At 45.5% G+C, this 27,145-nt stretch overlaps 1 protein-coding gene across 4 annotated transcripts in view; it reads right to left on the minus strand.

The window, feature by feature from the left end:
• Positions 1-27,145, minus strand: part of SLC25A20 (solute carrier family 25 member 20) — a 56,474-nt gene that overhangs the window by 13,198 nt on the left and 16,131 nt on the right. For 3 of the 4 annotated variants that reach the window (XR_013527291.1, XM_078350850.1, XM_002758322.7), the window contains exons 1-4: positions 25,940-26,159; positions 19,740-19,832; positions 13,256-13,383; positions 8,848-8,938 (exon numbers count right to left, since the gene is read on the minus strand). Coding sequence is in view for 3 of the 4 variants with exons in the window: in XM_078350850.1 (XP_078206976.1) it covers positions 8,848-8,938; positions 13,256-13,383; positions 19,740-19,832; positions 25,940-26,044 (417 nt within the window). In the remaining variant the exon portion in view is untranslated. Of the gene's footprint in view, positions 1-8,847; positions 8,939-13,255; positions 13,384-19,739; positions 19,833-25,939; positions 26,160-27,145 lie in introns of those variants that run through there. The other variant, XM_054245639.2, reaches the window with a different exon arrangement.

Here is a 27,145-nt window from a genome sequence, read left to right on the forward strand (position 1 = left end):
TACTTGGGAAGCTGAGGCAGGAGAATCTCTTGAACCTAGGAGATGGAGGTTGCAGTGAGCCAAGATCACATGGCTGCACTCCAGCCTGAGCAACAGAGTAGACCCTATCTCAAATTTAAAAAAAAATTTTTTAAATAAAACTGTCCCTATTTGCAACCAATATGATTGTCTATGTGGGAAATCCCAAGGAATCTTTAAAAAGAAAATCACAGAACAAATAAGGAAGTTCAGGAAGGTTGTAGGATACAAGATTATGTCAAAATCAATCATGTTTCCTAAACTAGCAATGAACATGTGGACAACCAAATAAAATTATAATATCATTTATAATACGATTTTTAAATTTTTTATTATTTTTTACTATAATACCATTTTATAAGGCAAACAGAAAAAGAAACACTTAGGCGTAAATCACTTAGGGTAAATTTAAGAAAACCTGTACAGGGTTTATGTGCTGAAAACTACACAATGCTGATAAAACAAATCAGATTTTTTTTTTTTTTTTTTTTTGAGACAGTATCTCAACTTTGTCACCCCCTGGGTTCAAGCAATCTTCCTGCCTCAGCCCATCAAGTAGCTGGGACTACAGGCATGCACCATCATACCCAACTCTTTTTTTTTTTTGAGACAGAGTCTTACTGTATTGCCCAGGCTGGCACGTAGTGGCATGATCTCGGCTCACTGCAACCTCTGCTTCCCAGGTTCAAGCAATTCTCCTGCTCAGCCTCCCCAATAGATGGGACTACAGGCACATGACAGTACACCCAACTAACTTTTTGTATTTTTAGTAGAGACAGAGTTTCACCATGTTAGACAGGATGGTCTTGATCTCCTGACCTCATGATAGGCCCACCTTGGCCGCCCAAAGAGCTGGGATTACAGGCGTGAGCCACCGCACCTGGCATTTTTTTTTTTTTAAGAGACATGGTTTCATTGTATTGCCCAGGCTGGTCTCAAACACCTGAGCTCAAGCAATCCTCCTGCCTTGGCCTCCCAAAGTTCTAGGATGATAGGCCACCAAGTTTGGCCAGAAATCATATTCCTTTTTTTTTTTTTTTTTTTTTTTTTGAGATGGGATATCACTCTATCACCCAGGCTGTATTGCAGTGGCACAATCTCGGCTCTTGGCTCACTGTAACCTCTGCTGCCCACAGGTTCAAGTGATTCTCGTGCCTCAGCCACCAGAGTAGCTGGGATTACAGGTCTGTGCCACTACATGTGGCTAATTTTTATTAGAGACGAGGCTTTGCCATGTTGGCCAGGCTGGTCTTGAACTCACGGCCTCATACGATCCACCTGCCTCAGCTTCCCAAAATGCTGGGATTACAGGTGTGAGCCACCATGCCTGGCCAGAAATCAGATTTTTAAATAAATGGAATAAATCTGATTTTAAAATCAGATTTTTAAATAAATAAATTCTCCATTCTTCCTGGATTGGAGGATTCAAAATAATAAAGGTGTCAATTCTGCCCAAATTGATCTATACGTTTAACATAATTCCTATCAAAATCTCACCGAGATTTTTAAATTATCCTACAATGTATGTGGAAAGACAAGGGAGTAGAAAATTGCTCCAGGAGGCTAGAACCATTTTTTCTTTCTTTCTTTTTTTTTTAAATAGAAATGGGATTTCACCATGTTGGCCAGGATGGTTTCGATCTCTTGAACTTCTGATCCACCCGCCTCCGCTTCCCAAAGTGCTGGGACTATAGGCATGAGCCACCGTGACCGGCCCAACAATATTTTTTCAAGAGTCAAGTGGGAGGAATAAGTCTGTTGAATTTCAAGGTTTATTATATATGGCTATAGTAATCAAGACAGTGTGGTATTGGTGAAGAGATAAGACATATAGATCAATGGAGTAGAATAGAGAAACAAGGCCAGGTGCAGTGGCTCATGCCTGTAATCCCAGCACTTTGGAAGGCCAACGAAGGCAGATCACCAGAGGTCGGGAGTTCAAGACCAGCCTGACCAACATGGAGAAATTCCACCTCTACTAAAAATACAAAATTAACCAGTCATGGTGATACATGTCTATAATCCCAGATATTTGGGAGGCTGAGGGAGGAGAATCACTTGAACCTGGGAGGCAGAGGTTGCAGTAAGTCAAGATCACGCCATTGCACTCCAGCCTGGGCAACAAGAGTGAAACTCTGTCTCAAAAAAAAAAAAGAGAGAGAAACAGATCACACAAAAAGGCCCAATTGATTTGTTGTTGTTGTTTTCCATCATCCAGGCTTTAGTGCAATAGCGCAATCATGGCTCACTGCAGCCTCAACTTCCCAGGCTGAACCTCACCCTTCAGGGTCCTCAAGTAGCTGGGACTACAGGTGCATACCAGCATGCTAATATTTTTTATTATTTTTTATTATTTTTATTTTTTTGAGATGGAGTCTCGCTCTGTTGCCCAGGCTGCAGTGGCGCGATCTTGGCTCACTGCAATCTTCCCTTCCCGGGTTCAAGCAATTCTCCCGCTTCAACCTCCCGAGTAGCTGGGACTGCAGGCACGTGCCACCATGCCCGACTAATCTTTTGTATTTTTAGCAGAGACAGGGTTTCATCATGTTGGCCAGGATGGTCTCAATCTCTTGACCTCATGATCCGCCCACCTCAGCCTCTCAAAGTGCTGGGATTACAGGTGTGAGCCACCACGCCCAGCCTGTTTTTTATTTTATTTTTTTAAGAGATGGGATTTTGCCACGCTACGCAAGCTGTTCTCAAACTCCTGGGCTCAAGCAGTTCACCACCCTCGACTTTGAAAAGTACTGGGATTACAGGTGTGAGCCGCTGTGCCTGGTCTGCCCAATAATTTTTATTTTTATTTTTTTGAGACAGAGTACTACTCTGTCACGCAGGCTGGAGTACACTGGCACAATCTTGGCTGACTTTTGTATTCTGGGCTAATTTTGTATTTTTAGTAGAGATGGGGTTTCACCACGTTGGCCAGGCTAGTCTCAAATTCCTGACCTCAAGTGATCCACCTGTCTTGGCCTCCCAAAGTGCTGGGATTACAGGCATTAGCCACCGTGCCCAGGCCCCAGTTGATTTTTTAAAAGGTACAAACACAATTCAGTAGAATGAAGACAGTTTTTTCAACAAATGATACAAGTGGACATCAAAGGTAAAAGAAAAAAAAGAATTATGTTCTAATTCTCATATATTATACAAAAATTGGTCAGGCATGGTGGCTCACACTTGTAATCACAGCACTTTGGAAGGCCAAGACAGGAGGACTGCTTGAGCCAAGAAGTTCACCATTAGTCTGAGCAACATGGCAAGACCTCATCTTTACAAAAAAAAGTCTTTAGTTAGCTATTTGTAATAGCGCATACCTGTAGTCCCAGCTACTTAGGAGACTGAGGCAGAAGGACTATTTGAGCCCAGGATGCTGAGGCTGCAGAGAGCCATGATTTTACCACCAACACATAAGCCTGAGCAATAGAGTAAGACTTTGTCTCAAAAACAAACAAAAAAATTAAGTCAAATGGGGTCACAGACTTGAATGTAAAACATAAAATGATAAATAAAACCCATAGAAGGCTGGGTGCGGTGGTTCATGTCTGCAATCCCAGTACTCTGGGAGACTGAGACAGGCGGGTCACCTGAGATCAGGAGTTGGAGACCAGCCTGACCAACATGGTGAAACCCCATCTCTACTAAAAATACAAAAACTAGCTGGGCTTGGTGATATGTGCCTGTAATCCCAGCTACTCAGGAGGCTGAGGCAGGAGAATCACTTGAATCTGGGAGGCAGAGGTTGCAGTGGGCCAGGATCACACCACTGCCCTCCAGTCTGGGCAAGAGAACAAGACTCCATCTCAAAAAAAATAAAATAGGCCGGGTGCGGTGGCTCACGCCTGTAATCCCAGCACTTTGGGAGGCCTAGGCAGGTGGATCACGAGGTCAAGAGATTGAGACCATCCTGGTCAACAAGGTGAAACCTCGTCTCTACTAAAAATACAAAAAATTAGCTAGGTATGGTGGCGTGTGCCTGTAATCCCAGCTACTCGGGAGGCTGAGGCAGGAGAATCTCTTGAACCCGGGAGGCGGAGGTTGCGGTGAGCCGAGATCGTGCCATTGCACTCCAGCCTGGGTAACAAGAGCGAAACTCCGTCTCAAAAATAAAATAAAATAGGCCAGGCATGGGGGCTAATGCCTATAGTCCTAGCATTTTGGGAGGTCGAGGCAGGTGGATTGCTTGAGGCCAGGAGTTGAAGACCAGCCTGGCCAACGTGGAGAAATCAAGTCTCTACTGAAAAAACAAAAATCAGCTGGGCATGGTGGTGTGTGCCTGTAATCCCAGCTACTTGGGTGCCTGAAGCAGCAGAATTGCATGAACCCAGGGGGCGGAGGCTTCAGTGAGCAGAGATCATGCCACTATACTCCAGCCTGGGTGAAGGAGTGAGACAATGCCTCAAATAAATTAATTTAATTTAATTTAATTTGTAGGGAAAAAAAAGAAAATCTTCAGGATCTAGGTTTAAGTAAAGAATTCTTAGACTTAGGGCGGGTGCAGTGGCTCACGCCTGTAATCCCAGCACCTTGGGAAGCCGAGGTGAGTGGATCACCTGAGGTCAGGAGTTCGAGACCAGCCTGGCCAACATGGTGAAACCTTGTTTCTATCAAAAATATAAAAATTAGCCTGGGCATGGTGGCTCACGCCTGTAATCCAAGCACTTTGGAGGCCAAGGCGGACAGATCACCTGAGTTCAGGAGTTCAAGACCAGCCTGACCAACATGGTGAAACCCCCTCTTTAAAAAAAAAAAAAAAAATTAGCCAGGCATGGTAGCGCACACCTGTAATCCCAGCTACTTGGAAAGATGAGGCAAAAGAATCAGTTTAATCCAGGAGGTGGAGATTTTGGTGGGCCAAGATCATGCCACTGCACTCCAGGCCTGGGCAACAGAGCAAGACTCTGTCTCAAAATAAACAAATAAGTAAATAAAAATAAATATTAACTCAGCATGAAGGAACACACCTGTAGTCTCAGCTCCTTGGGAGGCTGAGGCAGGAGGATCCCTTGAGCCCAGATCAAGTTTGCATTATGCTATGATCACGCTACTTCACTCCAGTCTAGGCAACAGAGTGAGACCTTGCCTCAAAAAAAAAACCCTAAACTAGACAGACAGCTACAGTAACACCCAACAATTGCATTTCTAGGCATTTTTTCCCAGAGAAATGGAGAAATGAAGACTTATTTTCTGACAAAAACCTCTGTGTACAAATGTTTATAGCATCTTTATTCCTAATAAGCTCAAACTAGAAACAATACAGATGCTGTGAGATGGAGGAATAAATTATGATAATCCATACCATGACTACTATTTAGTAATAAAAATGAATGCACTATTAATGTATGTGATAATCCAAATGGATCTCTAGAAAATTATGCTGAAGGCCAGGCATGGTGGCGGCTCATGCCTGTAATCCCAGTACTTTGAGAGGCCAAGGCAGGTGGATCACCTAAGGTCAGGAGTTCGAGACCAAGCTGGCCAACATGGTGAGACTCTCTCCCCCACTGTCTCTACTGAAAATACAAAAAGTAGCCAGGCTTGGTAGTGCACGCCTGTAATCCCAGTTATTTGGGAGACTGAGGAGGGAGGATCACTCGAACCTGGGAGGCAGAGGCTGCAGTGAATTGAGATTGTGCCACTGCACTCCAGCCTCGATGACAGAATGAGACTCCATCTCAAAAAACAAAAAAATTCTGAGTTTATTTATTTATTTATTTAAATTTATTTTTTGAGATAGAGTCTCGCTTTGTCGCCCAGGCTGGAGTGCAATGCCGCAATCTCGGCTCACTGCAACCTCTGTCTCCTGGGTTCAAGCAATTCTCGTGCCTCAGCCTCCTGAGTAGCTGGGATTACAGGCATGCCCCACCACACCCAGCTAATTTTTGTACTTTTAGTACAGACAGGGTTTCTCCATGTTGGCCAAGCAGGTCTCGAACTCTTGACCTCAGGAGATCTGCCCACCTCAGCCTCCCAAAGTGCTGGAATTACAGGTGTGAGCCACCATGCCAGGCCAATACTCAGCTTAAAGTCCAATTGATGCTGGGCATGATGGCTCATACTTGTAATCCCAGCACTTTGGGAGGCCAAGGCAGGCAGATTGCTTGAGCTCAGGAGTTTCAAGACCGGCCTGGACAACAAGGTCAAATCCCATCTCTAAAAAAATAAATAAAATTAGCAGGGCGTGGTGATGCACACCTGTAGTACCAGATACTCAGGAGCCTGAGGTAGGATGGCTTCAGCATGGGAGGCGGAGGTTCCAGTGTACTGCGTCCAGCCACTGCACTACAAAGATTGGGTGACAGACAGCCAGACCCTGTCTCAAAAATAAAGAAAGAAAAAAATTTAAAAAGCCAATCCAGGCCAGGGACAGTGGCTCATACCTGGAATCCCACCACTCTGGGAGGCTGAGACAGGCAGATCACCTGAGGTCAGGAGTTCGAGACCAGCTTGGTCAACATGATGAAATCCCATATTCTCTAAAAATATAAAAATTAGTTGAGTCTGGTGGGAGGCACTGTAATCCCAGCTACTTGTGAGGCTGAGGCAGGAGAATCGCTTGAACCTGGGAGGTGGAGGTTGGAGTGAACCAAGATTGTGTCATTGCACTCCAGCCTGGGCAACAAGAGCAAGACTCCATCTCAAAAAAAAAAAAAAGCCAATCCGAAGAGTTTACAAACTCTTACATACATGAGCCATTGCACCCAGTTTCATATAACATTTTTTAAATTAAAAAAAAAGTATAGAAATTATTACACTCTAAGGGCTCTGAGATTCTGGACAAATGATAGAAACACACAGCCAGGAATGGTGGCTCACACCTGTAATCCCAACACTTTGGGAGGCCAAGGTGGCAGATCACTTGAGGTCAGAAGTTCAATACCAGCCTGACCAGCATGGCAAAATCCTGTCTCCACTAAAAATACAAAATTAGCGAGACACGGTGGTAGGCACCTGCAGTTCCAGTTACTCGGGTGGCTGAGGCAGGAGAATCTCTTGAACCCAGGAGGCAGAGATTGCAGTGATCCGAAATCACACAACTGCACTTCAGTCTGGGCAACAGATCGAGACCAGGTGTAGTGTCTCACACCTGTAATCCCAACACTTTGGGAGGCTGAGGCAGGTGGATCACCTGAGGTCAGGTGTTTAAGACCAGCTTGACCAACATGGAGAAACCCTGTCTCTACTAAAAATACAAAATTAGCTGGGAATGGTGGCCCATGCCTGTAATCCCATCTGTTCAGGAGGCTGAGGCAGGAGAATCGCTTGAACCCATTAGGTGGTGGCAGTGAGCCGAGATCGTAGCATTGCACTCCAGCCTGGGCAACAAGAGTGAAACTCCATCTCCAAAGGAACAAAAAAAGAAAAAAAGGAAGGGAGGGATGGAGGGAAGGAGGGAAGAAAAGAAAGAGAAAAAAGAGAGAAGGAGGGAGAGAGGGAAGGAAAAAAGAAGGAAGGGAGGGAGGGAAAGAGGGAAAAAAAGAAAGAGAAAAAAGAGAGAAGGAGGGAGAGAGGGAAGGAAGGGACAGAGGGAGGCAGAGAGGGAAAAGGAAAGAAAGACAGACATGACATCATCTTGGGCAGAAGCAGCCTCCCTTCTACCTTTAAGGAGACATGACTCACCTTTCAGAGTTCCTGAAATGGCTGCTAATAAGGGTGAGTAGGACCAGGCTGACACATCACAGGTGTGACACTTTGGTTGGATTGTTATAATGACCTTGTTCTTTATTCTACTACAATTACTTCTGTGTTTCTGAAAACTTTGAAGTTGTTTTGTACACCAAATGTGAGGACTTTATTTTTATTTGAGATAGGGTCTCACTTTGTCACACAGACTGAAGTGCAGTGGCACAATCATGGCTTAGTGCAGCCTCAACAATCCAGGCTCAAGTGATCCTCTCACCTTAGCCTCCAGAGTAGCTGGGATAACAGGTACACACACAGGAGTAGCTGGGTACACAGGTACACAAGCCCAGCTATTTTTTAAAAAAATTTTGTGCTGGGAGCAGTGGCTCACGCCTGTAATCCTAGCACTTTGGGAGGCTGAGGCGGATGGATTACTTGAGGTCAGGAGTTCAAGACCAGTCTGATCAACATGGCAAAACCCTGTCTCTACTAAAAATATAAAAATTAGCCAGGCTTGGTGGCAGACACCTGTAATTCCAGCTACTCAGGAGGCTGAGGCAGGAGAATTGCTTGAATCCAGGAGGTGGAAGTTGCAGTGAGTCAAGATCATGCCATTGCACTCCAGCCTACACGACAGATCAAGACTCTGTCTCAAAAAAAAAAATTTTTTTTGTAAAGATGGGATCCCACTATGTTGCCCAGGCTGGTGTTTTGTTTTGTTTTGTTTTGTTTTGTCTGAGACAGAGTCTTGCTCTTATGCCCAAGCTGGAGTGCAGTGGCGTGGCTCCACTCACTGTAACCTCTGCTTCCAGGGTTCAAGCAATTCTCCTGCCTCGGCCTCCCAAGTAGCTGGGATTACAGGTGCCCACCACCATGCCTGGCTAATTTTTGTATTTTTAGTAGAGACGGGGTTTTACCATGTTGGCCAGGCTGATCTCAAACTCCTGACCTCAAGTGATCCAGCCGCCTCAGTTCCCAAAATGCTGGGATTACAGGCATGAGCTACTGCACCGGCACCCAGGCTGGTCTTTAACTCATGGCCTCAGGCAATCCTCACACCGTGGCCTCCCAAAGTGCTAGGATTACAGGTATGAGCCACTGCGCCCAGCCCTGAGGCCTTTATAAACAGTTAAAGAACATAAAACATGCACACAAAATTATAAATGAAAAGGAAAAAGCTAGCTATGTCCCCTCCAATCACAACCTTACCTGTAACAAGCACTTGATCCGTTCTCCAGGGGTCATGATTCCTGTGGTGAATACACCAGATAACATCCCAGCTGCAAACAGCTGGGGATAGCTGCATTGAAAACAAAAACAAGAAGCAAGCACCTGTGACTAACCACCAAGGACAGAGGCCAATCCCAGCAAAGAGGACAGTCTTTTAAGAAAAAAATAAGTTCTTGGGCTGGGCAGAAGCTAGCCACAAACGAATCAGATTTTGCACAAAAACTCAATTCTAGGTATATTTTAATGTCAAATTTCCCAGAGCAAGGGTCTCAGTGCCAAAAGCAATGGGAGTCTGGTCACAAGGCCAACCCCATACAGTGCACACTCAGAATCTCTCACCTGTAAGAGAAGTTTTACAGTAATACTTGGCTCCCATCCATGCGCCTACCAGGCACAATGACCATGGACAAGTTTCTAGGCCTGTCTGAGCCTCAATTCCCCGTATTTAAAGTGCTGGGGTTTTTAGGGGGGAAGGTCTCCAACTCAAAATCTGGACTTTAATCTCTGCCATTAAGTTTCACTTTCCCTGGAGCACCAAGGGAATCTGTTAGCCAAGATTCCTACGGGAATACTTAGGAATACTTGGGAATACTCTAAGCCAAGACTCAACCAGGACAGCATCAAGGCCAAGGAGGATAGCTGTGGGCACCTCTACAGGCTGAGGGATTGCCAAGGTAACTGCAAGTAATGTGCTGTAAGTTGCTAAGAAAGGACCAGACAGAGACAATACCCAGGCAGGCATGACGGTCCTGTGGTCCCTGCACAGGGAAATAGTTCCCCAGTGGCAAGAGGTATGGGTCTTCACTCTACCCCCCACAGAAATGAACAACCCTGAGTATAAAGAGCAGCCTGAGGCTCCTACCGTCTATCACCTACAGCTGTCTGTGCCACCTTTGGCATCTCCCTTTCTTTTCTTTCTTCCTTTTTTTTGTTTCTTTGTGTTTGTTTTGAGACACAGTCTTGCTCTGTCCCCAGGCTGGAATGCAGTGAAGTGATCTCAGCCCACTGCAAGCTCCACCTCCTGGGTTCAAATGATTCTCCTGCCTCAGTCTCCTGAGTAGCTGGAATTACAGGAACCCACCACCACACTCAGTTAATTTTTGTATTTTTAGGAGAGATGGGGTTTCACCATGTTGACTAGGCTGGTCTCAAACTCCTGACCCCAAGCAATCTGCCCACCTCAGCCTCCCAGAGTGCTAGAGTTACAGCAAGAGTCACTGCACTCGGCCTTTTTTTTTTTGAAACAGGGCGGCACAATCTCAGCTCACTGCAACCTCCCCCTCCTGGACCCAAGTGACCCTCCCACCTCAGCCTCCTGAATAGCTAGGACTACAGGCATGTCTGGCTACGTTTTGCATTTTTGTAGGGACAGGGTTTTGCCATGTTGCCCGGGTTGGTCTCGAACTCCTGGGCTCAAATGATACTCCTCCCCTGGCCTCCCAAAGTTCTGGGATTACAGGCATGAGCCACTGTGACCGGTTGCCTCCTTTTCTTTCTGGGATTAGCAATAACAGCATGGTCTGGAGACAATGGGGCACAAAGTTACATTCAGCATTTCAACAGAGTCCCACAACTTAGCAAATGCTACTGAAAAACTTCACATACTGTCCTGAGCTTTAGTGCACTCTTGACCCCAAGCCTTCAACAACTGAGCCTTCAGGCCACTCCTACCCAACAAGGAGCTTATGCAGTGAAGAACAGATGCCAAATGGAGGTAGAGGGACATCCACTGTAAACAGTTCCCTCCAGGCAGGGCGCCAGTTTCAACATCCCTATTTTCCCTGTATTCACCCCAGGCAGGGCTCATGCATCCACCTCAGGCACACAGCCAAGCTGACTGTTAAACAGTCAAGAGACTTGTTTTCCAACATGGCCGTCTTCACAGGCCCAGTTCACATGACTGTCCCTGAGGAGTCCTCTCAGCAACTAAATTCTCCCTATGAGACCAATATGCTCCATTTTCCCCACAATGCCCAACCCTAGGCTTGGCACACCTCATCTCTTAGGACTGCAGACTGTCTCTGAACAGGGCCTCTATGTGTGCACAGGGCATCATGTGGATACTCAATAGCTGCCTGGCATATTCCCACTCCCCACCCCCATCTCCATCCCAGTGAGGCACCTTTCAGAGCTGAGCCCTCCTGGACTTCTACCCTAACCTGGTAACAGTCCTTTCCATACCATCCCCAAACACCATTGCAGGGAAGTGAACACAGCAGAGCTAACAAGATTGTGGCAGTGGGGTCCTGAGTGTCTCCACTTTGTTCAGTCAGGAAGAGTGTTTCTCTGAGTGCTGATATGACTGTACAGGAATACAGCCCATAGCCCAAAGTACCAAAAGTGACCCCACTGGGGTCATGCATGGCCCTGATACATCTGTGATCTGGCACACATGCTAAAAGACCAGATGCTTAGAGACAACATGTGTCCGTGGGACACAAGGCCTACCAATGGTCAAATGCAGCTTCAAAACAACCCCACCCACATTTCAGGCTACTTGCAGCTGTTTATAGAATCCAGGGACATTCAGAGCATCACAAGGATCCCAAAAATAGAGTTTCGCTCTACAAGCACCTCCACCTACATCCTAGACCCTCACTCAGCCTGCTGTGGCCTGAAGTGGTGACAGAATACAACCGCATGGCACCCTGGGCTTCCTCCCTTGAGCTCCTAGATCTGAGGGCAGGCCAGCCTCTGTGGCTCCTATACTGCCTATAGCCCCTCCCAGGGGTTGGCACCCTGCACGGCTCAGACTTGTGGATACCTTTTTACACAATATTTCCACTCAGAATTCCCCTGCATTCTCAGGATACCCTGCATCCTGAGAAATCTCTGTTTCACTAACCACTTTATAAATTCTGAACTATAATTCTATCTCAGGTGCCTCTTCATACCCAAATCAAACTTTAAGTTTATTAAAGAAAAACACATTAACTTATTCCATTTTTTCTTTTTTGAGATGGAGTTTCACCCTTGTTGCCCAGGCTGGAGTGCAACGTGCTAGCTCAGCTCACTGCAACCTCCACCTCCCAGGTTCAAGTGACTCTCTTGCCTCAGCCTCCCAAGTAGCTGGGATAATAGGCATACGCTACCACCTTTGACTAATTTTGTATTTTTACTAGAGACAAGGTTTCTCCATGTTGGTCAGGCTAGTCTCGAACTCCTGACCTCAGATGATCTGTCCATCTTGACCTCCCAAAGTGCTGGGATTACAGGTGTAAGCCACCACTGTTATTCCACTTTAACAGAAAAATTAATACCTGAAGTCATTATGGTCATATTAGCATGTTATAAAAATAAAGCACAACAAAAGTTGGAACCTTCTCTTCTTTCAATTAAGTGATAGAAAGCAAAGCTGCTCTTGTCTTTAGGGCAGTACCTACTGCCTATGACATGTTATACACATTTAAGGATTCAGACCTCTCAACAGCCTCATGGGGATGGTATTACAAATCTCTCCAGTAATTGATACTACCTTATAAAAGAAATATGAAAACCTGGTTAGGCATGGTGGCTCATTCCTGTAATCCTAGAACTTTGGGAGGCCAAGAGAATAGAGAAACCCCGTCTCTACTAAAAATACAAAATTAGCCAGGCTTGGTGGCACATGCCTGTAACCCCAGCTACTCAGGAGGCTGAGGCAGGAGGATCACTTGAACCTGCGAGGCGGAGTTTGCCGTGAGCCAGGATCCCACCATTGCAGTCCAGCCTGGGCAGGAGTTCAAGACCAGCCTGGGCAACATAATGAGACACCTGTCTCTACAAAAAATTTAAAAAGTAGCCCGGAATGGTGGTGTATGCCTGTAACCCCAGCTATTCAGGAGGCCAAGGCAGAAGAATCACTTAAGCCCAGGAGTTCAAGGCTGCAGTGAGTCATGATTGCACCACTGCATTCTAGTCTGAGTGACAAAGTAAGATCCCATTTCAAAACACTCAAGTAGTCCTTCATGGAAAATTCCCAAGAGTTAGGCTTAAGGGCATAGGAGGACAGCCATTACCTGACAACCAAGGTTCTTTTTTTTTTTTTTTTGAGATGGAGTCTTGCTATGTTGCTCAGGTTAGAGTGCAGTGGTGCGATCTCAGCTCACTGTAACCTCCACCTCCTGGGTTCAAATGATTCTCTTGTCTCAGCCTCCCAAGTAGCTGAGACTACAGGTGCCCACCACCACGCCTGGCTAATTTGTTTGTATTTTTAGTAGAGACAGGGTTTCGCCATGTTGGCCAGGCTGGTCTCAAACTTCTGACCTCAGGTGAACCAGCTGCCTCAGTCTCCCAAAGTGCTGGGATTACAGGCATGAGCCATCGTGCCCTACCCAAGGTTCTTTCCTTTAACCCATGTCACATTACCAGGCAGAACAGCAAGTGCTCCTAACTTGTAAGTACTCACCTGAGCACATCTTCTGGGTGTTTCTGTTGTAGTCTCTTCCCCAAACCAAATCCAAAGAAGCACACAGCAAACATGGGGGTGACTCCAATGATAGGAGCAGCCATTCCCCGATATAGTCCCATGATGCCCTGTAAGGAATCAAAGAAGCAGAAGCTGTTTACAGACACCACCACCTTTTAAATAATTGAAAGAGGAAAGCAGTGTGTCCTCTAACCTGTGGATTCTTTTACCTCTTCTTGAAGCAAGGAGCACTTTAAAAGAAGAAAACTGCCAAGTGCAGTGGCTCATGCCTGTAATCCCAGCCAGCCTGACCAACATGGTGAAACCTCGTTGCTACTAAAAATGCAAAAAATTAGCTGGGCATGGTGGCACACATATGTACTCAGGAGGCTGAGGGAGCATTGCTTGAACCCAGGAGGCAGAAGTTGCAGTGAGCTGAGATTGTGCCACTGCACTCCAGCCTGGGTAACAAAGCGAGACTCCATCTCAAAAAAAAAAGGTGGGGGGGCAAAAGAAAAAAATTTTTTTAAAAGGAAGAAAATTCCCCACATTTATCAGAAATAATTGTCTTCTTATGCACTGCTAGAGAAATTGAAGGCAGTTTCCATTCTCAAAGACAATCTGGTTTTGATTTTTGGGGTTTGTTTTGTTTTTTCAGATGGTACCTCACTCCATCACCCAGGCTGGGGTGCAGTGGTGCGATCACAACTCATGGAAGCCTCAACCCCCCTGGGCTCAGGTGATCCTTCCACCTCAGCCTCCCGAGTAGTTGGGCCACGTGCCACCATGTCTGGCTAATTTTTGTATTTTTTGTAAAGACGGGTTTTGCCATGTTGCCCAAGCTGGTGTTGAACTCCTGGGCTCAAGTGATCCACCTGCCTTGGCCTCTTAAAGTGCTAGGATTACAGGTGTGAGCCAGAGCATCTGGCCAGCAATCTGCCAATATGTAGCATATCCTTTTACCTGGAAATTTTTTGTATGGAAAATCTATTGCAAGGAATATATTCTAGGGAAATACTCAGAGGTATAAAAAGAATAACCTCAGACATTTACAAGGTACCAAAATTTTGGGGGGAAAAACAAAAGCTGCCAAATAGGAAATAAGTTATGAACTCCATAAATGGAGTCACATGGCTATGAAATCACATTATAACATGAGAAGAGATTACTAAGGGAAGAAAAAAAAATACAGGCTACAAAACAAGATACACATTTAACAGCTGGGGCTGCAAAAAAAAAAAAAGAAAGAAAACAGGATATACAATGTGATCTACCTTCTTTGGGGTATGATTACAAGTGATTAAGAAAATGTTTTCTATTTTCCATGTATTAAGATGAGATTTTTGTTAGGACTGCAGAGCAATTTTCACCAGTACAGTCTGGTAATGAAAGGGAAGATGAGCCTGGGTAGCATGGTAAGACCCTGTCTCTACAAAAACAAATAAAAAACAAAAGTTAGTCAAACATGGTGGCATGTGCCTGTAGTCCTAGCTAGTCAGGAGGCTGAGTTGGTAGGGTAACTTGAGCCAAGGAGTTCAAGGCTGCAGTGAGCTATGATCTTGCCACTATACTCCAGCCTGAGAGACACAGTGAGACCCCAACTCTAGAAAACACAAAGATTGCTTATACCCATTACTGGGGGGGGTGGAAAAGAAAGAAAGTGAATATGGAGTAACCAATAAATAATTAGACAGACAAATACATAAATACCCAAGCAAACAAGTTAGTAAACAAGGAGGAAGATTCAGGACCTGGAAGACCAGGGGTCCAGTCCAAGAGAGATGAAGTGGGTTTCTAGGATGGCACTGGTCGCAGTGGACCTGGGAAGCAGTCAGTCCACAGGGGAGTAGAGGACTTCAAAAGTTATGTTTCCAAGGAAAATAGAACAAAGCCAGGTGCAGTGACTCATGCCTGTAATCCCAGCACTTTTGGAGGCCAAGGCAGGCAGATCACAAGATCAGGAGATGAAGACCATACTGGCTAAGATCGTGAAACCCTGTCTCTACTAAAAATACAAAAATTAGCTGGATCTGGTGGCACATGCCTATAATCCCAGCTACTCTGGAGGCTGAGGCACAAGAATTGCTTGAATCCAGGAGGTGGAGGTTCCAGTGAGCTGAGACGGCGCCACTGCACTCCAGCCTGGCAACAGAGCAAGACTCCTACTCAAGAAAACAAAGAAACAAACAAACAAACGGAACAAAACAACACACACTCACTGGAAGAACAGAAAATAACTCCCTAACCAGTGTAGCAAACCAAACAGAAAGGTATACTACGGACACTGGGGGTATAGAATGACAGAGACAGTCATTCAAAGAAAAACAAACAAAAGATTTAACACAATTATTAATCCAATCCCAAGGGAAACAAAAAGTCACACAGGAATGGAATGCACATCATAGCACATACTTATTAAGATAAAAGTATACATAAAGTTGTAATCATGAAAATAGTGAATTGGATTAAACCATAAAGGGTGATAAAATCATGAAAGCGCAGGGCAGAAGGAGGGGATAGGGAGTGTAAATATAAATTAGGTATAAATATAAATGTAAATAGGGAATGTAAAATATAAAATAATCCACCATAAACAGGTAGCTAAAAAAATATAAACATGTATAAAATATAACAGTAAATGTATATTATATAGATAGGTGGAAACAGCATAAACAACTGAAAAAAATTGAAAGTAGTTGCTTCTGGAGAATGAAGGAAAGGGATAAATATCATTTTGTTACTTTGTTATTAGCTTCTCAGTAACAAATGAAGTGCCTGTATCAGGGCCTGTAATCCCAGGTATTCAGGAGGCTGAGGTGGGAAGATCTCTTAAGCCTAGGAGTTCAAGACCAGCCTGGGTAAAACAGCAAGACTCCATCTCAAAACCATTTGTTTTAAACAAATACAAAAAAATTTTAAAGTTGCTCCTTATAGAGAGTAGCAGGAGAATCAGGGTGATGCTGCACACTGGGAGCGCTCCACAGACCCAGGCTGAACAACCTGCCTCACTGCAGACCCTGGGTATCCAAACTTTCTTTTCAGGATCTGTCAGCATTCCTCCTAATTCCTGCAAAGGTCTAAACTGCTAGAGGCTGCAGGTAGACTCCAAGCATAAAATATAGAAGCAGTAAACGGGAAAACGACAGAAATCTGAGGAGGACCTACAAAAGCAGCATATGACAAAGTCCGTTCAAAGCCATTCCCACAGCTCTCCATATGAGCTAAAAGGATTACCAGGTCCTGAGAGGCTAGGTCCACTCCTCCTGAACAACTTGTCTAGTCTTCCTTCGATTAGAATGGCTCACCCAGTTCCATGTAGCACAACGTACAGACCCCTGCCTAGCAGCTTCAAAAAGCAGAAAGCTCAAATCTGGCACAGCAAAAATCAGGACATATACAAATATGGATTAAGGAAGCCTATTCAATTCTTCAAGGAGTTGGGTTTCTACAAGACATTCTCAGCAGGCCTCTAGGACCCAGCACACGGCCCACCCCAGGCAGGTGCTCAATAACATCTAATAACCAAGGGGTAAATTCGCCTATTTCAGTAAGGGTAAAGGATTTTGAGTGGACCTGAAGCCTAGAGCCCCCATCAGACACTGATCAGACTCTACCCCAGCACCAGAGATGTTAAGGAGGAGAGGCTTTAAAAAGAAAGGGCAAGGCCAGGCGAAGTGGCTGACACCTGTAATCCAGCACTTTGGGAGGCCGAGGCGGGTGGATCACAAGGTCAGGAGTTCAAGACCACCCTGGCCAACATAGTGAAACCCCATCTCTACTAAAAATACAAAAATTAGCTGGGTGGAGCAGTAGGCACCTGTAATCCCAGCTACTTGGGGGGCTGAGGCAGGAGAATCGTTTGAACCCAGGAGGCAGAGATTGCAGTGAACCGAGATTGCACTACTGCACTCCAGCCTGGGCAACAAGCAAGACTCCATCTCAAAATAAATAAATAAATAAATAAATAAAAATTTAAAAAAAGATCTTCCTTCTACAGCGAAGTCCTACAGGAATCCTGGGAACAACTTCTCCAAGGCTAAGTCTATCACTTACCATTAACTCCCGCTTTTATCTGGATGACAACTACTTAGTTTTTGTATTTTTAATCAAGTCTATAAATTTAGAGTATAATAAATTTATATGAAAGTTATACTTTAGGAACCAAAGGAAAAGATCTCAACAAGGTCTTTAAGGCATGTGTTAATGAAGTTATTTGTTATTATTATTATTGTTTTTATTTTTATTATTTTTTTTTTTGAGACAGAGTTTCACTGTTGTTACCCAGACTGGAGTGCAATGGCACGATCTCGGCTCACCGCAACCTCTGCCTCCTGGGTTCAAGCAATTCTCCTGCCTCAGCCTCCTGAGCAGCTGGGACTACAGGCGCACACCACCATGCCCAGCTAATTTTTGTATTTTTAGTAGAGACGGGGTTTCACCTTGTTGACCAGGATGATCTCAATCTCTTGACCTCGTGATCCACCCGCCTTGGCCTCCCAAAGTGCTGGGATTATAGGCGTGAGCCACCGCGCCCGGCCTATTATTTTTATTTTTGAGACGAGAGTTTCGCTCTTGTTGCCCAGGCTGGAGTACAATGGCATGATCTTGGCTCACTCCAATCTCTGCCTCCCAAGTTCAACTGATTCTCCTTATCTCAGCCTCCCAAGTACCTGGGATTACAGGCATGTGCCACCATGCCCGGCTAATTTCTTGTATTTTTAGTAGAGACAGTGTTTCACCGTGTTGGCCAGGCTGATATCAAACTCCTGACCTTATGTGATCCACTTGGCCACCCAAAGTGCTGGAATTACAGGCATGAGCCACCTCGGCCAGCTGAAGTTATTAATGATAATAAATATAATTAGTACTTAATACTTTTAAAAAATCATGTTTTTGCCATATATACGTATATTATGTATATATATGTATAATATGTACATATTATTATTATTATTATTATAATATATTATGTACATATATTATACATATATATAAAATAATAATAACTCCAAAGCAATTTAATGTCTGTCTAGGTAAATTGGAGACTCTGATGACTTCTCTCACTGTTTCTAGGACTGGCTAACTTTTCCTTTAGTCTTCATTCACAGGCACTTCTGACATGGATCCCTATCAGACTGACTGAGCCAGATGCAGACTGGAGTGCGATGACACAGCCTTGGCTCACTGCAACCTCTGTCTCCTGGGCTCAAGCAATTCTCATGCCTCAGCCTCCCAAGTAGCTGGGACTACAGGCGCACACCACCATGCCCAGCTAATTTTTGTATTTTTAGTAGAAATGGGGTTTCATCGTGTTGGCCAGGCTGGTCTTGAACTCCTGAGCTCAGGCAATCCACCCACCTCGGCCTCCCAAAGAGCTGGGACACAGGTGTGTGCCACTGTGCCTGGCCTTTTTTTCTGAGGCAGGGTCTCACTTTGTCACTCAGGTTGGAGTATAGAGGGGAAATCTCAGCTCACTGCAACCTCCAACTCCTGGCTCAAGTGATCCTCCCACCTCAATCTCCCGAGTAGCGCCACCACACCCATCTAATTTTTGCATTTTTTGTAGAGATGGCACTCTCTACATGTTGCCCAGGCTGATCTCGAATTCCTGGGCTCAAGTGATATACCTGCCTTAGCCTCCCAAAGTGCTGGGATTAGATGCATGAGCCACCATGCCCAGTCCAGATGTACATCTTCTTTTTTTTTTTTAATAATTTTATAAAAGAGATGGGGTTGACTGGGCGTGGTAGCTCATGCATGTAATCCAAGCACTTTGGAGGCCAAGGCAGGTGGATCACCCAAGGTCAGGAGTTCAAGACCAGCCTGACCAACATAGTGAAACCCCGTCTTTATTTAAAAAAAAAAAAAAGAGAGAGAGAGATGGGGTCTTGCTATGTTGCCCAGGCTGGAGTGCAGTGGCTATTCACAGGTGTAATCCCACTACTGATCAGTATGGGAGTTTTGACCTGCTCCGTTTCTGACCTGGGCCAATTCACCCCTCCTTAGGCAATCTGGTGGTCCCCTGCTCCCAGGAGGTCACCATATTGATGCCGAACTTAGTGCGGACACCCAATTGGCACAGTGCACTGCAGCCCAGAACTCCTGGACTCAAGAGATCCTCCAGCTTCAGCCTCCCAAGTAGCTGGATCTACAGGCACGTGCCACCACACCCAGCCAGATGTACATTTTCTTCCATTTCACATCTCAATTATTACTCGCTAGTTCTCTGTGATCTAAATTCCATCTTCCAAAAGAGGGAATCATTTTATTAGCTTTAGTCATCTGTATGAAACTGTCACTAGAACTACCTGAGACTTCAAAGCAGATGACAATGGGGGCACAGGGTGGCTTGGTGAAGGAGTGGCAGCTGTGAGCTAGCTGTCCAGCAGAACCACACAGTTACCCTACTCTTCTGGCGGGGAACAAACCAACTCCATGAATGTGTTCCTCCAAGTAAGAGGAATGCCCAGCACCAGATACCAACCTCTCTAATAAGAGTCTTCCGGAAACAGTCAAAGGTCCCAGAGTACATGGGAGGCTGTCCAGGCAAACTCGGTGGCTGTGTCTGCAGTCGGACCTGAAACCAGAAGTTAAAATGCAGTCACCTACCAGAATGAGAACCGCCTGTCAGCAGCAATGGTCCAACTGTCTGCCAAACTAAACAGCGAAGCACCTGTGTACATGTCTTTAGCATTCACTTAACCTGCTGGATTCAAACTTCTCTTTCATTTCATTAGTACTTCATTCCTTTCATTGGCAAATAATATCCCATTGTATGAATAAACCACATTTTGCAGGCCTGCCTATTCATCAGTTGATAGACATTTGTGTTTTTCCTACTTTTTGATCATTATGAATAATGCTGCTATAAACATTTGTGTACAAGGTTTTTGTATGGATGTATGTTTTCAGTTCTCTTGGGTGTTGTATTGGTCAGAAATCTTCAGAGAAACAGAACCAAAAGGAGATAAATATCAAAAGATTTATTATAAGGAAATGGCTCATACAATTATGAAGGTTGAGAAGTCCCAAGATCTGGAGTTGGCAAGTTTGAGACCCAAAAAGAAGCAGTGTTTCAGCTCAAGTCTGAAAGCAGGGAAAGACTAATGTCCCAGCTCAAGTATTCAAACAGGAGTTCCCTCTTAGTTGCAGGGAAGTGTCAGTCAGCCTTTTGTTCTATTCAGGCCTTCAGCTAACTGGATGAGGTCTATTCACATTAGGAAGGACAAGTAGCTTTAATCAGTCTACAGATTCAAATGCTAATATCCAAAATCACCCTCATTGGCACACTCAGAATAATGTGTGACCAAATATCTGGGTACTCTGCAGCCTAGTCAAGTTGACTCATAAAATTAACCATCACAGGTATTTATCCACTAGCATAATTTCTAAGTTATATGTTAACTCTGTTTAAACCTTTTGAAGAACTGCCAGACTGTTTTCCAAAGTGGCTTTTGGAAAGCCATATATATATATATATATATATATATCGTGTGTGTATGTGTGTATCATATATATATATATATATATATATATATTTTTTTTTTTTTTTTGAGACAAGGTTTCACTCTCTCACTCAGGTTGGAGTTCAATGGTGTGATCAATAGCTCACTACAACCTCAACCTCCTGGGCTCATGCAATTCTCCCACCTCAGCCTCCCAAGTAGCTGGGGCTACAAGTGCACACCACAACACAAGCTAATTTTTATTGTTTTTGTAGAGACAGAATCTCACTATATTGCTCAGGTTATATCCTTTTTTTTTAATAGCCATCATAGTGAGTATGAGGTGGTATTGCATTGTGATTTTGATTTGCATTTCCATGATGGATAATGGCATTGAACATCTTTTCATATGCTTATTGGCCTATCTTTTTTGAAGAAATGTCTATTTAGGTCCATGGCTGGGTGTGGTGGCTCACATCTGTAATTTAAGCACTTTCAGGAAGCAGAGGAGGATCACTTGAGGCCAGGAGTTCCAGATTACAGTGAACTATGATGGTATCACTACACTCCAGCTGGGTAACAAAGCAAAACTTGACTCTTTTTTGAGGCAGGTTCTCTGTTGCCCATACTGAAGTGCAGTGATATGATCTTGGCTCACTGCAACTTCCGCCTTCCAGGCTCAGGTGATCCTCCCACTCAGCCTCCCAAGTAGCTGAGACCTCAGGTGAATGCCACCATGCTTGGCTAGTGTGTGTGTGTGTGTGTGTGTGTGTATGTGTGTAGAGATGGGGTTTCACCATGTTTGTGTGTGTGTGTGTGTGTGTGTGTGTATGTATAGAGATGGGGTTTCACCATGTTGCCCAGACTTGTCTGGAACTCCTGGACCCATGCAATCTGCCTGCCTCAGCCTCCAAAAGTGCTAGGATTATAGATATGAGCCACCATGGCCAGCCAAGACCCAGTCTCTTAAAAAAAAAAAAACAAACAAATGCTGGGTGCAGGGGCTCACACCTATAATCCCAGCACTTTGGGAGGCAAAGACGGGTGGATCACAAGGTCAGAAGTTAGAGACCAGGCCGGGCGCGGTGGCTCAAGCCTGTAATCCCAGCACTTTAAGAGGCCAAGGTGGGTGGATCAGGAGGTCAAGAGATCAAGACCATCCTGGTCAACATGGTGAAACCCCATCTCTACTAAAAATACAAAAAATTAGCTGGGCTTGGTGGTGTGCGCCTGTAATCCCAGCTACTCAGGAGGCTGAGGCAGGAGAATTGCCTGAACCCAGGAGGCGGAGGTTGCAGTGAGCCAAGATCGCACCATTGCACTCCAGCCTGGGTAACAAGAGCGAAACTCCGTCTGAAAAAAAAAGGAGAAGTTCGAGACCAGCCTGGCCAACATGTGAAACCCCATCTCCACTAAAACACAAAAAAATTAGCCAGGCATGGTGGCAGGCGCCTGAAATCCCATCTATTCAGGAGGCTGAAGCAGGAGAATGGCTTGAACCCAGGAGGCAGAGATTACAGTTGGCTGAGATCACACCACTGCACTTCAGCCCGGGCGACAGAGTGAGACTCCTCAAAAAAAAAAAGAAAGATTTTTTGCCCTTTTTTCTCTCTTTTTCTTTCTCTCTCTCTCTTTAAGAGACAGTCTTACACTGTCACCCAGGCTAGAGTCTTTGACCATTTTTAATTGAATTATTTGTCTCTTTTTTCTTTTTTGAGACTGAGTCTTGCTCTGTCACCCAGGCTGGAGTGTAGTGGCACGATCTTGGTTCACTGCAACCTCTGTCTCCTGGCTTCAAGCAATTCTCCTGTCTCAGCCTCCCACCTAGCTGGGATTACAGGTAAGTACCACCATGTCTGGCTAATTTTTGTATTTTTTTCCTTTTTAGTAGAGACAGGGTTTCGCCATGTAGGCCAGGCTGGTCTCGAACTCCTGACCTCCAGTGATCCACCTGCCTCGGCCTCCCAAAGTGCTGGGATTATAGGCATGAGCCACAGAGCCTGGCCCTGATAAATGTTTACTGATGTTTTAAGCCACTAAGTTTTGGGGCAAGTTGGTTTTGTATTAGGGGTTTTTTTGAGTCAGGGTCTTGCTCTGTCACCCAAGCTGGCATGCAGTGGTGCCATCTTGGCTAACTGCAGCCTTGAACTCCTGAGCTCAAGTGATCCTCCTGCCTCATTGGGGTAAACTATTAAACTGTAATAGATAACTGAAACATCCAGTTACTTCTGCAGTCTTTTTCCTGGATGTTGTTGCTGTTTGGTTTTTGAGACAGAGTTTCACTCTTGTTGCCCAGGCTGTAGTGCAATGGCACAATCTTGCTTCACTGCAACCTCTGCCTCCCAGGTTCAAGGGATTCTCCTGCCTCAGCCTCCCGAGTAGCTGAGATTACAGGCATGTGCCACTATAGCCAGCTAATTCTGTGTTTTTAGTAGAGAATGGGTTTCTTCATGTTGGTCAGGCTGGTCTCAAACTCCTGACCTCAGATGATCTGCTCACCTTGGCCTCCCAAAGTGCTGGGATTACAGGCATGAACCACCAAGCCCGGCCTTTCCTGGATGATTTTCCTACTCATTGTTGGGCTTCCAAATCCTTCTCAAGGTTGCTGTCATACTAACCTTTCTAAAACATCATTTTTACCATGTTGTTTATTTTTGTAGAATCTTTTAATCTTGTATTTGTTAGGGCCTTTCACATCACACCAAGGAAGTCCCTCTCTGGGCAACAGAGATGACATGCAAATCTGAGGGGTTTATGCAACACAACAATAGAAATGGCCAGAGGCCACCACACCTTTATACCCCAAATCCCTCATATTGTCCTTCAGATCTTCATAGTCAGACACAACCACTCCTAGTCAGCAGAGAGATAGAAATGGATCAAAGCTTTTGTCTAGGTCAAGCCTAGTGGCTCACGCCTATAATCCCAGCACTTTAGGAGGCCAATGCCCATCTCTACTAAAAATACAAAAAATTAGCTGGGCATGGTGGTTGGCAGCTGTAATCCCAGCTACTCAAGAGGCTGAGGCAAGGGAAGCACTTGAACTCAGGAGGTGGAAGTTGCAGTGAGACGAGATCCTGCCACTGCACTCCAGCCTAGGTGACAGAAAGAGACCCTTGTCTCAAAAAAAAAAAAAAAAAAAAAAAGGGCCACTCACAGTGGCTCATGCCTGTAATCCTAGCACTTTGGGAGGACAAGGCGGGTGGATCACAAGGTCAGGAGATTGAGACCATTCTGGCTACACAGTGAAACCCCATCTCTACTAGAAACACAAAAAATTAGCCTGGTATGGTGGCATATTCCTATAATCCCAGCTACTCAGGAAGCTGAGGCAGAAGAAACGCTTGAACTTAGGAGGCAGAAGTTGCAGTCAACTGATATCGAGCCACTACACTCCAGCCTGGGTGACAGAGCGAGACTACATCTAAAAAAAAAAAAATTCTGATTAATGCCTCTTTGTGATTTGTTTGTTTCTTTTGAGACAGTGTCTCACTCTGTTGCCCAAACTGGAATGCAATGACTCACTGCAGCCTTAAACTCCTAGGTTCAATCAATCCACCAGCCTGCTCTACCACCACCTTCCATAGAGCCTTTTCATGCCCAACTCTGAAGCATGGATCACAGCTCAGTTATGTTACTTTTGATTTTTTTTCTTTTTCTTTTTTTTCCTTTTTTTGTTTTTTGTTTGTTTGTTTTTGTTTTTACCTTGGACAGGAAGTACCTCAAGGTCAGGCTTTGATTGGAGCTCACTCACTAAGGCCAAAAACACAGCAGTCGGGAATTTGTGGTTTTGGTTTAAGCTAAAAAGAGGCTTTCTGGTTGTTAAGTATGCCAGTGAGCATTTCAGTTATTTGCACTTCAGTGCAGAGGTCATCCAGTCTATCTTGGAAGTGACATCAAGGACAAAGACGATATGGAGGTGGGAGCAGTATTTGCATATTGTTTTTCTTTAAAAAGTGGTCCCAAAAGCCTAGAACGAATAAGATACGGACCAAGAGTAGGAAGAAAGGCCAGACAATTGTCCCTTGGTAGACAGTGCCACTTGGAATGACCACTGTCTGGGAAACACTAACACACGGCATTTGCCATCAGCTAAATAAACATTTGATTTCATGTTGCACAATGACCTAGCGAGTCCAGCTACTTTAATCCTGATCTTCCTATAGAACGACCCCAGTATGAGCTGTACCTCAGGACAATTTCTCTCTTGAATGAAAGGTAGCAAAGAGCTTACTGCCTAAGCCTGCCAAGAGGAAGTGCCCACAAAACAATTTCGTTGTGGAGGAAATCTGATCAACATACTAACAAGCCCCTTATGTGGGCTTCCAATCGTTTAAAACTCCCATCTGCTCTCCACAGGCCCACTCTGGCAATGACTTGTCAATTTCCTTCAAGTCTATGTCCAGAAAATAAAATGAGAAAACTTAGATGCAGCTTTGATTGCTAAGCCATGGGGCATGGACTTTGGTCCCCCAGTAAAGCATTAATGAAGGTATTGCAAGGGGAATAGTTGAGATATGATGTGAGGAAGACCAGAGAACAATCCCTGATGAATGCCATCCCTCCCAAGCCTCAGTTTGACCATAGCTTCCTCATTTGGAAGTTGTGAGAATGAGCCTGGCCTTGTGCAAAGCTGATCACCTTGCTTTCCTTGGAAGGGACTCAGTCACTGAGGTCATAATTGCTTCTCACAGGATGCTTCTGCCCAGGAGGCTGAGCAGGCAACCGCGGGGTGACAGGCTGAAGAAAGTCAAATATCTCCCCGGGGCCGGAAAGTTGCAAAAAAGATGGGTACTCTTGCCCCAGCAGAATGTATCAAAGGACACCTCCAGAACAACGGCACCTCTCTGTCTTTAGTTGTCTTCCTGGGGCGGGCTTTACAGGGGACCTGTTTCAATCTTAATGATAATGTTAGGGTTGGCTGAAACCAGAGCTGTGGAGAGACGGTTTTTCTTTCTCATACCTAAAGAAGTGGTGCAGGGTCAGGAGAGACTGCGGAACAGGGAACTTGACATCAGAGCTCTTGACAGGCAGTTAGAAACTGCTCACTTTGCGTCGCCGCCTGGCTCTTTGGGGCGAAAGGTACAGCTTCCCGCCCACCCCTGAAAAATTCCCTAGGCTTCTCACGGAAGCTCACACAGGCCCCACTTCGGCCCAGCGGCCGCGCCTCGAGCGAGACCATGCTTTCCGTGCCCCGCTCAGGCCTCCTCCCCAAAGCCTGCGCCCCAGCCTCCCGCACCTTGACAGTGTCCAGAGGATGACCCACGAACACCAGGCAAACGCCGCCAAAGCCGCCGGCCAGCAGATTCTTGAGCGGGCTGATGGGTTTCGGCTGGTCGGCCATGGTCGGGCTGATGGGTTTCTTCTGTCACTCAGTCTGTCAGTTCTCAGGCCGTCTGGCTCAGCTGCCCCAGCTGCAGTGCCAGCGCCGCCGACCTTTCACCCATTTTCGGGTGGGCGGGGCGAGAGCCGGCGGCAGGCCGGGAGGAGGACACAGTTGGTACCGTCCGGCTTCCGCCCGAGGCTGCTTCCGGCCTCGGCCCCGCCTCGATGGGCGTGGCGTGGCGCAAAGCCGAATGGGGTTTACCGGTGTCGGCCGGCGGGCCTATTCCTCCAGGAAGCCTTCCCAGACTTCGGTGTTTCCTCCTCTGAGTTCCCATTCATCCGCTCACTCCAGAGAGATCAATTGCGCCTTGCTATATGCCAGGCGTCCTTCTGGGTGCTTGAGGCACCCCCCAGTAGTGCAACACACAGGTCCCTGTGCTCGTGGAATTTACAGACAGTAACCAAGATAAATAACTGAAAAATGCATAGTATATCAAGTAGGAAGTACCACGGAGACAAATCCAGGAAGAGTTAGAGGGTGTGTGGGACAAGCGATTTGCAATTTTAATTAGTTGAATAAGGGAGGGTTTCACTGAAAATGTGACAGTATTCAAGACCTGAGAAGATGAGAGAGGGAATTCTGTTCATACAAAACGGGGTAAAGGGAGCCGGGCTGCGTGGCTCAGGCCTGTAATCCCAGCACTTTGGGAGGCTGAGGCGGGCCGATCACGAGGTCAGAAGTTCGAGACCAGCCTAGCCAATATACTGAAACCCCGTCTCTACTAAAAATACAAAAATTAGCTGGGCATGGTGGCGCATGCCTGTAGTCCCAGCTACTCTGGAGGCTTGAGGCAGGAGAATCGTTTGAACCTGGGAGGCGGAGGTTGTGGCAAGCTGAGATCACACCACTGCACTCCAACCTGGGCAACAGAGCGAGACTTCGCCAAAAAATAAAAAATAAAAAATATCAGGGTAAAGGGTGAGGAATCTTCCAGGCAGAAGGAAAAGAAAATGCAAAAGCCTTGAGATGGTCTGTGCCTGACCTGTTTGAGAAACCACAGGAAGAGGGAGGGGAGTAGCTGATGAGGTGGCAGAGGTTTTGGAGGCACATGAAGAGAAG

The sequence above is a fragment of the Callithrix jacchus genome, chromosome 15 (assembly GCF_049354715.1).
Source record: "Callithrix jacchus isolate 240 chromosome 15, calJac240_pri, whole genome shotgun sequence".
NCBI lineage: Eukaryota > Metazoa > Chordata > Mammalia > Primates > Cebidae > Callithrix > Callithrix jacchus.